The following is a 12,318-nucleotide window of genomic DNA, read 5'->3' on the forward strand; positions in this document are numbered from 1 at the left end:
CCACTGTCTCCTCCTCTGTCTCCTCTGTCTCTTCCTCTGTCTCCTCCTCTGTCTCCTCCTCTGTCTCCTCCTCTGTCTCCTCCTCTGTCTCCTCCTCTGTCTCTTCCTCTGTCTCCTCTGTCTCCTCTGTCTCTTCCTCTGTCTCCTCCTGTCTCTTCCTCTGTCTCCTCCTCTGTCTCCTCCTGTCTCTTCCTCTGTCTCCTCCTCTGTCTCCTCCTCTGTCTCCTCCTCTGTCTCCTCCTCTGTCTCTTCCTCTGTCTCCTCCTCTGTCTCCTCCTCTGTCTCTTCCTCTGTCTCCTCCTCTGTCCCCTCTGTCTCTTCCTCTGTCTCCTCCTCTGTCTCCTCCTCTGTCTCTTCCTCTGTCTCCTCCTGTCTCCTCTGTCTCCTCCTCTGTCTCCTCCTCTGTCTCCTCCTCTGTCTCTTCCTCTGTCTCCTCCTGTCTCCTCTGTCTCCTCCTCTGTCTCCTCTGTCTCCTCCTCTGTCTCCTCCTGTCTCCTCCTCTGTCTCCTCTGTCTCCTCCTCTGTCTCCTCCTCTGTCTCCTCTGTCTCCTCCTCTGTCTCCTCCTCTGTCTCCTCCTCTATCTCTTCCTCTGTCTCCTCCTCTGTCTCTTCCTCTGTCTCCTCCTCTGTCTCCTCCTCTGTCTCCTCCTCTGTCTCCTCCTCTGTCTCTTCCTCTGTCTCCTCCTCTGTCTCCTCCTCTGTCTCCTCCTCTGTCTCCTCCTCTGTCTCTTCCTCTGTCTCCTCCTCTGTCTCTTCCTCTGCCTCCTCCTCTGTCTCCTCTGTCTCCTCCTCTGTCTCCTCCTCTGTCTCCTCCTCTGTCTCCTCCTCTGTCTCCTCTGTCTCCTCCTCTGTCTCCTCCTCTGTCTCTTCCTCTGTCTCCTCCTGTCTCTTCCTCTGTCTCCTCCTCTGTCTCCTCCTCTGTCTCCTCTGTCTCCTCCTCTGTCTCCTCTGTCTCCTCCTCTGTCTCCTCCTCTGTCTCCTCCTCTGTCTCCTCCTGTCTCTTCCTCTGTCTCCTCCTCTGTCTCCTCTTGTCTCCTCTGTCTCCTCCTCTGTCTCCTCCTGTCTCCTCCTCTGTCTCCTCCTCTGTCTCCTCCTGTCTCCTCCTCTGTCTCCTCCTCTGTCTCCTCCTCTGTCTCCTCCTCTGTCTCATCTGTCTCCTCTGTCTCCTCCTCTGTCTCCTCCTCTGTCTCCTCCTCTGTCTCCTCTGTCTCCTCCTGTCTCCTCCTGTCTCTTCCTCTGTCTCCTCCTCTGTCTCATCTGTCTCCTCCTCTGTCTCCTCCTCTGTCTCCTCCTCTGTCTCCTCCTCTGTCTCCTCTGTCTCCTCTGTCTCCTCCTGTCTCTTCCTCTGTCTCCTCTTCTGTCTCCTCCTCTGTCTCCTCCTCTGTCTCCTCCTCTGTCTCCTCTGTCTCCTCTGTCTCTTCCTCTGTCTCCTCCTCTGTCTCCTCCTCTGTCTCCTCCTGTCTCTTCCTCTGTCTCCTCCTCTGTCTCCTCTGTCTCCTCTGTCTCCTCCTCTGTCTCCTCCTGTCTCTTCCTCTGTCTCCTCCTCTGTCTCCTCCTCTGTCTCCTCCTCTGTCTCCTCCTCTGTCTCCTCCTCTGTCTCCTCCTCTGTCTCCTCCTGTCTCTTCCTCTGTCTCCTCCTCTGTCTCCTCCTCTGTCTCCTCCTCTGTCTCCTCCTCTGTCTCCTCCTCTGTCTCCCCCTCTGTCTCCTCCTCTGTCTCCTCCTCTGTCTCCTCTGTCTCCTCCTCTGTCTCCTCTGTCTCCTCCTCTGTCTCCTCCTCTGTCTCCGTCTTGTCATCAATTATGTTGAAGTCTGTCTCATTGTGTGTTTCTTCAGACGTTAATGACAGTATCAATATCAGCACTGTTCAAAGATAGAGATGCATATTGATTGATAGTATCCCACTGCCTGCGTAACTGACTGGCTGATGCCTGACTGACTGGCTGACTGTCTGCCTGACTGACTGTCTGCCTGACTGACTGACCGATGCCTGCCTAACTGACTGTCTGTCTGGCTGACTGACTGGCTGACTGTCTGCCTGACTGATGCCTGCCTGACTGACTGATGCCTGCCTGACTGACTGACCGATGCCTGACTGACTGCCTGCGTAACTGACTGGCTGATGCCTGACTGACATGCCTTGGAGAGTTTCAGTATGAACATTATATAGTCTTTCTTTTTGTCTATATTTCTGTTGACCAATCATCTCTCTGTCTGCACAGTAGCAGTAAGACCTATTGACCAATCATCTCTCTGTCTGGACAGTAGCAGCAGGGTCTAACTGTAGCATCTTGGAGTAATGACTGATTGAAGATTCATGGCTTGACAGATATTCTCGTGGAGTTTTTTGTTGTTATGTCTATTTACCTTCCCTGTCCCTACTTCTCTCTCTCTCTCTCTCTCACCCTCCCTCCTCCCTCCCCCTCCCTCACCCCTCTCCCTACCCCTCCCTCTTTCTCCCTCCCTCCCCCCTCCCTCCCTCCCTCCCTCTCTCCCTCCCCTCTCTCTCTTTCTCCCCCCCATCCCCCCCCTCCCTCCATCCCCCCTCCCTCCTCCCCCCTCCCTCCTCCCTTTCTCCCTCCCTCCCCCTCCCTCCTCCCTCTCTCCCTTCCCCCTCCCTCCCTCCCTTTCTCCCTCCTCCCTCTCTGCCTCCCCCCTCCCTCCCCCTCCCTCCTCCCTCTCTCCCGCCCCTTTCTCCCTCCCTCCCCCTCCCTCCCTCCTCCCTCCCTCCCTCCCTCCCTCCTCCCTCTCTCCCTCTCTCCCTCCCCCTCCCTCCCTCCCTCCTCCCTCTCTCCCTCCCCTCCCTCCCTCCCTCCTCCCTCCCTCCCTCCCTCCCTCCCCTCCCTCCCTCCCTCCCTCCCTCCCTCCCTCCCTCCCTCCTCCCTCCCTCCTCCCCTCCCTCCCTCCCTCCCTCCCTCCCTCCCTCCCTCTCCCTCCCTCCCTCCCTCCCTCCCTCCCTCCCTCCCTCCCTCCCTCCCTCCCTCCCTCCCTCCCTCCCTCCCTCTCCCCCTCCCCCTCCCCTCCCTCCCTCCCTCCCTCCCCCCTCTCCCCCTCTCTCCCTCCCCCTCCCTCCCTCCCTCTCCCAGGTATTGCCTTAGAGAAGGTGTTTGATTATAGTGAGTACTGGGAGGTGACTAGAGGACTGTATGCTCCCTTTGACTGCACTGCTACCATGAAGTCAGGTAACACACACACACACACACACACACACGCACACGCACACGCATACGCGCACACACACACACACACGCACACACACACACACACACACACACACACACACACACACACACACACACACACACACACACACACACACACACACATACGCACACACACACACACACACACACACACACACACACATTTAAATACTTTATTTGAATAAAACAATCAAATTTCACACACACACACACACACACACACACACACACACACACACACACACACACACACACACACACACACACACACACACACACACAGCAACACACACACACATTTAAATACTTTATTTGAATAAAACAATCAAATTTCACACGCACACACACACACATTTACATTTACATTTACGTCATTTAGCAGACGCTCTTATCCAGAGCGACTTACAAATTGGTGCATTCACCTTATAATATCCAGTGGAACAACCACTTTACAATAGTGCATCTAAATCTTTTAAGGTGGGGGGGGGTAGAAGGATTACTTTATCCTATCCTAGGTATTCCTTAAGGAGGTGGGGTTTCAGGTGTCTCCGGAAGGTGGTGATTGACTCCGCTGTCCTGGCGTCGTGAGGGAGCTTGTTCCACCATTGGGGTGCCAGAGCAGCGAACAGTTTTGACTGGGCTGAGCGGGAACTGTGCTTCCTCAGAGGTAGGGGGGCGAGCAGGCCAGAGGTGGATGAACGCAGTGCCCTTGTTTGGGTGTAGGGCCTGATCAGAGCCTGAAGGTACGGAGGTGCCGTTCCCCTCACAGCTCCGTAGGCAAGCACCATGGTCTTGTAGCGGATGCGAGCTTCGACTGGAAGCCAGTGGAGAGAGCGGAGGAGCGGGGTGACGTGAGAGAACTTGGGAAGGTTGAACACCAGACGGGCTGCGGCGTTCTGGATGAGTTGGAGGGGTTTAATGGCACAGGCAGGGAGCCCAGCCAACAACGAGTTGCAGTAATCCAGACGGGAGATGACAAGTGCCTGGATTAGGACCTGCGCCGCTTCCTGTGTGAGGCAGGGTCGTACTCTGCGAATGTTGTAGAGCATGAACCTACAGGATCGGGTCACCGCCTTGATGTTAGTGGAGAACGACAGGGTGTTGTCCAGGGTCACGCCGAGGCTCTTAGCACTCTGGGAGGAGGACACAAGGGAGTTGTCAACCGTGATGGCGAGATCATGGAACGGGCAGTCCTTCCCCGGGAGGAAGAGCAGCTCCGTCTTGCCGAGGTTCAGCTTGAGGTGGTGATCCGTCATCCACACTGATATGTCTGCCAGACATGCAGAGATGCGATTCGCCATCTGGTTGTCAGAAGGGGGAAAGGAGAAGATTAATTGTGTGTCATCTGCATAGCAATGATATGAGAGACCATGTGAGGATATGACAGAGCCAAGTGACTTGGTGTATAGCGAGAATAGGAGTGGGCCTAGAACAGAGCCCTGGGGGACACCAGTGGTGAGAGCACATGGTGCGGAGACAGATTCTCGCCACGCCACCTGGTAGGAGCGACCTGTCAGGTAGGACGCAATCCAAGCGTGGGCCGCGCCGGAGATGCCCAGCTCGGAGAGGGTGGAGAGGAGGATCTGATGGTTCACGGTATCAAAGGCAGCAGATAGGTCTAGAAGGATGAGAGCAGAGGAGAGAGAGTTAGCTTTAGCAGTGCGGAGAGCCTCCGTGACACAGAGAAGAGCAGTCTCAGTTGAATGCCCAGTCTTGAAACCTGACTGATTAGGATCAAGAAGGTCATTCTGAGAGAGATAGCAAGAGAGCTGGCCAAGGACGGCACGTTCAAGAGTTTTGGAAAGAAGGGATACTGGTCTGTAGTTGTTGACATCGGAGGGATCGAGTGTAGGTTTTTTCAGAAGGGGTGCAACTCTCGCTCTCTTGAAGACGGAAGGGACGTAGCCAGCGGTCAAGGATGAGTTGATGAGCGAGGTGAGGTAGGGGAGAAGGTCTCCGGAAATGGTCTGGAGAAGAGAGGAGGGGATAGGGTCAAGTGGGCAGGTTGTTGGGCGGCCGGCCGTCACAAAACGCAAGATTTCATCTGGAGAGAGAGGGGAGAAAGAGGTCAAAGCACAGGGTAGGGCAGTGTGAGCAGGACCAGCGGTGTCATTTGACTTAGAAAACGAGGATCGGATGTCGTCAACCTTCTTTTCAAAATGGTTGACGAAGTCTTCCGCAGAGAGGGAGGAAGGGGGAGGGGGAGGAGGATTCAGGAGGGAGGAGAAGGTAGCAAAGAGCTTCCTAGGGTTAGAGGCAGATGCTTGGAGTTTAGAGTGGTAGAAAGTGGCTTTAGCAGCAGAGACAGAAGAGGAAAATGTAGAGAGGAGGGAGTGAAGGGATGCCAGGTCCGCAGGGAGGCGAGTTTTCCTCCATTTCCGCTCGGCTGCCCGGAGCCCTGTTCTGTGAGCTCGCAGTGAGTCGTCGAGCCACGGAGCAGGAGGGGAGGACCGAGCCGGCCTGGGGGATAGGGGACAGAGGAAATCAAAGGATGCAGAGAGGGAGGAGAGGAGGGTTGAGGAGGCAGAATCAGGAGATAGGTTGGAGAAGGTTTGAGCAGAGGGAAGAGATGATAGGATGGAAGAGGAGAGAGTAGTGGGAGAGAGAGAGCGAAGGTTGGGACGGCGCAATACCATCCGAGTAGGGGCAGAGTGAGAAGTGTTGGATGAGAGCGAGAGGGAAAAGGATACAAGGTAGTGGTCGGAGACTTGGAGGGGAGTTGCAATGAGATTAGTGGAAGAACAGCATCTAGTAAAGATGAGGTCAAGGGTATTGCCTGCCTTGTGAGTAGGGGGGGAAGGTGAGAGGGTGAGGTCGAAAGAGGAGAGGAGTGGAAAGAAGGAGGCAGAGAGGAATGAGTCGAAGGTAGACGTGGGGAGGTTAAAGTCACCCAGAACTGTGAGAGGTGAGCCATCCTCAGGAAAGGAACTTATCAAGGCGTCAAGCTCATTGATGAACTCTCCAAGGGAACCTGGAGGGCGATAAATGATAAGGATGTTAAGCTTGAAAGGGCTGGTAACTGTGACAGCATGGAATTCAAATGAGGAGATAGACAGATGGGTCAGGGGAGAAAGAGAGAATGTCCACTTGGGAGAGATGAGGATTCCAGTGCCACCACCCCGCTGGCTCGATGCTCTAGGGGTATGCGAGAACACGTAGTCAGACGAGGAGAGAGCAGTAGGAGTAGCAGTGTTATCTGTGGTAATCCATGTTTCCGTCAGCGCCAGGAAGTCTAGGGACTGGATTGTAGCATAGGCTGAGATGAACTCAGCCTTGTTGGCCGCAGACCGGCAGTTCCAGAGGCTGCCGGAGACCTGGAACTCCACGTGGGTCGTGCGCGCTGGGACCACCAGGTTAGAGTGGCAGCGGCCACGCGGTGTGGAGCGTTTGTATGGCCTGTGCAGAGGGGAGAGAACAGGGATAGACAGACACATAGTAGACAAGCTACAGAAGAGGCTACGCTAATGCAAAGGAGATTGGACTGACAAGTGGACTACACGTCTCGAATGTTCAGAAAGTTAAGCTTACGTTGCAAAAATCTTATTGACTAAAATGATGCAGTACTGCTGGCTGGTGGAGTAGGCTAGCTAGCAGTGGCTGCGTTGTTGACTTTGAACGTGTAGCTGGCTAGGTAACCTCGATAGTTTCAGTACTACACCTTGTCATGATACAAAGCAACTTTGTAGCTAGCTAGCTAACATAACACTAATCAAGACGTTCCTTGTATGTATTTAGTTTCTACAATGCTGCTCGTCGGTAATAGTTGGCTGGGTTAGGAAAAATGGCGTCGCGGGGGACGGAAATAGCTGGCTAGCTGACCTCGATGGCTGGCTAGCTAACCTATGTAATTACTAAACTACACAATTATCAAGCTATGACAAAGACAACTAAGTAGCTAGCTAGCTAACACTACACTAGTCAAATCGTTCCATTGTAAAGTATTAGTATCTACAGCGCTGCTAGTCGGTAACGGTTGGCTAGCTAGCAGTGGGTTAATGATGACTAGGTGTGTTGACTAAGTCTGGCGCCGCGTCGCGGCTGGCTAGCTCACCTCGATAATTACTCAAACTACACAACTATCTTAGATACAGAGACAGCAAAGACAACTATGTAGCTGGCTAACTAACACTAACACCACACTAATCAAGTCGTTACGTAGTAATGTAATAGTTTCTACAGTGCTGCTAGTCGGTAGAAGTTGGCTAGCTAGCAGTGATGACTAGCTAGCTAGCAGCTAGGAGTGTTGACTACGTTAGGAGGACGAAGATAGCTAGCCTCGATAATTACTCAATTACTCTAAAACTACACAATTATCTTTGATACAAAGACGGCTATGTAGCCAGCTAAGAAGAATTGCTCAGATCAAACAAATCAAGCCGTTGTAATGTAGTGAAGTGTAATATTACCTGTGGAGCGAAGAGTAGTGCGACTGTGCGACTGCTCGCTCCAAACCGGAAAAATACAGCAACACACAGACACACACACACTCCTGTCTCTCTCTCTCTCTCTCTGTCTCCAGGTAACGCTGATGTGTATGAGAATGAGATTCCAGGCGGTCAGTACACCAACCTTCACTTCCAGGCCCACAGCATGGGGCTGGGCAACAAGTTTAAACAAGTCAAGAAGTCCTACTCAGAGGCTAACAAACTACTGGGGGATCTGATCAAGGTAAGGAGAGATGCAGGGAGAGAGGGAGAGGGAGAAGGGGTGAGGAGGTCCTAGAGGGAGAGGGAGAAGGGGTGAGGAGGACCTAGAGGGAGAGGGAGAAGGGGTGAGGAGGTTCTAGAGGGAGAAGGGGTGAGGAGGTCCTAGAGGGAGAGGGAGAAGGGGTGAGGAGGTCCTAGAGGAGAGGGAGAAGGGGTGAGGAGGTCCTAGAGGGTGAGGGAGAAGGGGTGAGGAGGTTCTAGAGGGAGAGGGAGAAGGGGTGAGGAGGTTCTAGAGGGAGAGGGAGAAGGGGTGAGGAGGTCCTAGAGGGAGAGGGAGAAGGGGTGAGGAGGTCCTAGAGGGAGAGGGAGAAGGGGTGAGGAGGTCCTAGAGGGAGAAGGGGTGAGGAGGTCCTAGAGGGAGAGGGAGAAGGGGTGAGGAGGTTCTAGAGGGAGAGGGAGAAGGGGTGAGGAGGTTGTTAACTAGACTTGGTCCTAGAGGGAGAGGGAGAAGGGGTGAGGAGGTCCTAGAGGGAGAGAGAGAAGGGGTGAGGAGGTCCTAGAGGGAGAGGGAGAAGGGGTGAGGAGGTCTTAGAGGGAGAGGGAGAAGGGGTGAGGAGGTCCTAGAGGGAGAGGGGGAAGGGGTGAGGAGGTCCTAGAGGGAGAGGGAGAAGGGGTGAGGAGGTCCTAGAGGAAGAGGGAGAAGGGGTGAGGAGGTTCTAGAGGGAGAGGGAGAAGGGGTGAGGAGGTCCTAGAGGGAGAGGGAGAAGGGGTGAGGAGGTCATAGAGGGAGAGGGGGAAGGGGTGAGGAGGTCCTAGAGGGAGAAGGGGTGAGGAGGTCCTAGAGGGAGAGGGAGAAGGGGTGAGGAGGTCATAGAGGGAGAGGGAGAAGGGGTGAGGAGGTCCTAGAGGGAGAAGGGGTGAGGAGGTTGTTATCTAGACTTGGTCCTAGAGGGAGAGGGGGTGAGGAGGTCCTAGAGGGAGAGGGAGAAGGGGTGAGGAGGTCCTAGAGGGAGAAGGGGTGAGGAGGTCCTAGAGGGAGAGGGAGAAGGGGTGAGGAGGTCCTAGAGGGAGAGGGAGAAGGGGTGAGGAGGTCCTAGAGGGAGAGGGAGAAGGGGTGAGGAGGTCCTAGAGGGAGAGGGAGAAGGGGTGAGGAGGTCATAGAGGGAGAAGGGGTGAGGAGGTTCTAGAGGGAGAGGGAGAAGGGGTGAGGAGGTCCTAGAGGGAGAGGGAGAAGGGGTGAGGAGGTCCTAGAGGGAGAGGGAGAAGGGGTGAGGAGGTCATAGAGGGAGAAGGGGTGAGGAGGTTCTAGAGGGAGAGGGAGAAGGGGTGAGAAGGTTGTTAACTAGACTTGGTCCTAGACTTGTCGCTCCGGTACCGCTTGCCGTGTGGTTAGCCTGAATATAACATATAAGACGTGCTCTAGTAGTTTTTATTGTAGGTGTGACACTGGGGGAAACTCCAAGCTGACGCTGTCTGAAAATGGCACCATATTCTCCATTGACTGCACTACTTCTGTGGAGTTTACCAGGGTGATAACTGTGTGGGTGATAATGCATGTCCTTGCATTGACAGTGTTTGTCTCTGTAGTTTGTCTGGGGTCTTAGTCTCTCTTTGTTTCAATTTGTTTCAAATCTTTACCACTTTCTGCATCTGATATTTAAGATATACTGGTCTCCTTCTCTCCTCCCTCTCATTATGCCTTTTTCTCCTCCCTCTCATCGTGACTTCTCTCCTCCCGCTCATCATGCCTTCTCTCCTCCCGCTCATCATGCCTTCTCTCCTCCCGCTCATCATGCCTTCTCTCCTCCCGCTCATCATGCCTTCTCTCCTCCCGCTCATCATGCCTTCTCTCCTCCCTCTCATCATGCCTTCTCTCCTCTCTCTCATCGTGACTTCTCTCCTCCCTCTCATCATGCCTTCTCTCATCGTGACTTCTCTCATCATGACTCTTCTCCTCCATCTCATCATGCCTTCTCTCCTCCCTCTCATCGTGACTTCTCTCCTCCCTCTCATCGTGACTTCTCTCCTCCCTCTCATCATGCCTTCGCTCCTCCCTCTCATCATGCCTTCTCTCCTCCCTCTCATCGTGCCTTCTCTCCTCCCTCTCATCGTGCCTTCTCTCCTCCCTCTCATCGTGCCTTCTCTCCTCCCTCTCATCGTGCCTTCTCTCCTCCCTCTCATCGTGACTTCTCTCCTCCCTCTCATCGTGACTTCTCTCCTCCCTCTCATCGTGACTGGTTCGAGAAAAGGTAGCACATCCGGTGAACAGGTCAGGGTTCCATAGCCACAGGCAGAACAGTTGAAACTGGAGCAGCAGCACAACCAGGTGGACTGGGGACAGCAAGGAGTCATCAGGCCAGGTAGTCCTGAGGCAAGGTCCAAGGGCTCAAGTCCTCCGGGAGGGGAGGGAGAGAGAGAGAATTAGAGGGAGCATACTTAAATTCACACAGGACACCGGATAAGACAGGAGAAATACTCCAGATTTATAACAGACTGACCCTAGCCCCCTGACACAAAAACTATGGCAGCATAAATACTGGAGGCTGAGACAGGAGGGGTCGGGAGACCCTGTGGCCCCATCCGACGATACCCCCGGACAGGGCCAACCAGGCAGGATATAACCCCACCCACTTTGCCAAAGCACAGCCCCCACACCACTAGAAGCATATCAACAGACCACCAACTTACCATCCTGAGACAAGGCTGAGTATAGTCCACGAAGATCTCCCCCATGGCACGAATCTGAGGGGGCGCCAACCCGGACAGGAAGATCACGTCAGTGACTCAACCCACTCAAGTGATGCACCCCTCCTTGGGACGACATGGAAGAGCACCAGTAAGCCAGTGACTCAGCCCCTGTAATAGGTTCAGAGGCAGAGAATCCCAGAGGAGAGAGGGGAACCGGCCAGGCAGAGACAGCAAGGGCGGTTCGTTGCTCCAGTGCATTTCCGATCACCTTCACATCCCTTGGCCAGACTACACTCAATCATAGGACCTACTGAAGAAATGAGTCTTCAATAAAGACTTAAAGGCCTTAGCCTTAACAGGAAGCCAGTGTAGGGAGGCTAGCCCTGGAGTAATATGATCACATGTTTTGGTTCTAGTCAGGATTCTAGCAGCCGTGTTTAGCACTAACTGAAGTTTATTTAGTGATTTATCCGGGTAGCCGGAAAGTAGAGCATTGCAGTAGTCTAATCTAGAAGTGACAAAAGCATGGATAACCTTTTCATTTTTGGACATAAAGTTTCTCTCATCATACCTCCCCTCCTCCCCTCCTTTCTCCTCCCTCTCATTCTTTCCTCTCCTCTCCTGTCTCTCTCCTCTTCTTTCTCTCCCCTCTCCTCTCCACTCCCCCCCTCCTCTCCTCTCCTCTCCTCTCCTCTCCTTTCTCCCCCTCTCCTCCATCTTCCCCTCCCCCTTTCCCCTTCCCTCTCTCATTTCCTCTCTTCTCTGACAACACAAACACATCCTCAATGAATGCTCCCATCTCCCTGAGTCAAAACGATCACAGATTAATGCTAAAATCCACTCTCCCTCCTCTCTCTCCCTAACTCACTCTCTCTCTCTCTATCAGCAGTGACAGAATAGACAGTACCCTAAGAGTACCTGGGGACCCTCCCAAATGGCACCCTATTCCCTATACTTTACCCTTGAATAGGGCTCTGGTTAACAGTACACAGTGCACTCTATAGGAATTAGGATGCCATTCAGGACACACACCTCGTCTCTCTCTGTGTTTAACCTGCCAAGACCTACACTCTCATAATGGGAAAGCTAGAGAGAGAAGAGACAGGATCCAGACAGCTGGCCTCCCCATTGGCTATGAAGAGCTATAATAGAACACAAGAAAGCAGAAAAAGAGAGAGAGATGACAAATGGTTTGATGAAGAATGAAAAAACCCTAAGAAAGAAATTGAGAAACCTATCCAACCAAAGACATAGAGACCCAGACAACCTGAGTCTACACCTTCACAATGGTGAATCACTAAAACAATACAGAAATACACTACGGAAAAAGACGGAACAGCACGTCAGAAATCAGCTCAATGAAAATGAAGAATTCATAGAAGATTAGAAAACACTAAACAAACCATAACACTAAGAGTTATCTACCCAAAACGGAGATGTATGGATCAACCACTTCTCCAATCTTTTTGGCTCTATGACAAAGAACAAACAGCAAAAACATATACCTGGTCAATAACATGTCTTAGAATCAACTATTAAAGACTACCTTAGCTCTGGCATCTTCCCCAATATTTACAACCAAGGACTGATCACCCCAATCCACAAAAGTGGAGACTCATTTGACCCAAATAACTACGGTGGGATATGCATCAACAGCAACCTTGGGAAAATCCTCTGCATTATCATTAACAGCAGACTGTAACGGCGTTGGTAGTCGTGGTTTAGGAATGAGGCGCAGGAAGCAACGAGCACAGGGAGTGTGGTTTTTTAATAACACTTTGAG

The 12,318-nt window shown here is 52.9% G+C and overlaps 1 protein-coding gene across 3 annotated transcripts in view; it reads left to right on the plus strand.

Moving 5' to 3' along the window:
• Nucleotides 1–12,318, plus strand: part of LOC106592454 (pyruvate carboxylase, mitochondrial) — a 482,562-nt gene that overhangs the window by 439,544 nt on the left and 30,700 nt on the right. For all 3 annotated transcript variants that reach the window (XM_045701616.1, XM_045701615.1, XM_045701617.1), the window contains exons 22-23: nt 3,085–3,180; nt 7,721–7,869. In XM_045701616.1, the coding sequence (XP_045557572.1) occupies nt 3,085–3,180; nt 7,721–7,869 (245 nt within the window). The remainder of the gene's footprint in view (nt 1–3,084; nt 3,181–7,720; nt 7,870–12,318) is intronic.

Source organism: Salmo salar, chromosome ssa18 (assembly GCF_905237065.1).
Source record: "Salmo salar chromosome ssa18, Ssal_v3.1, whole genome shotgun sequence".
NCBI lineage: Eukaryota > Metazoa > Chordata > Actinopteri > Salmoniformes > Salmonidae > Salmo > Salmo salar.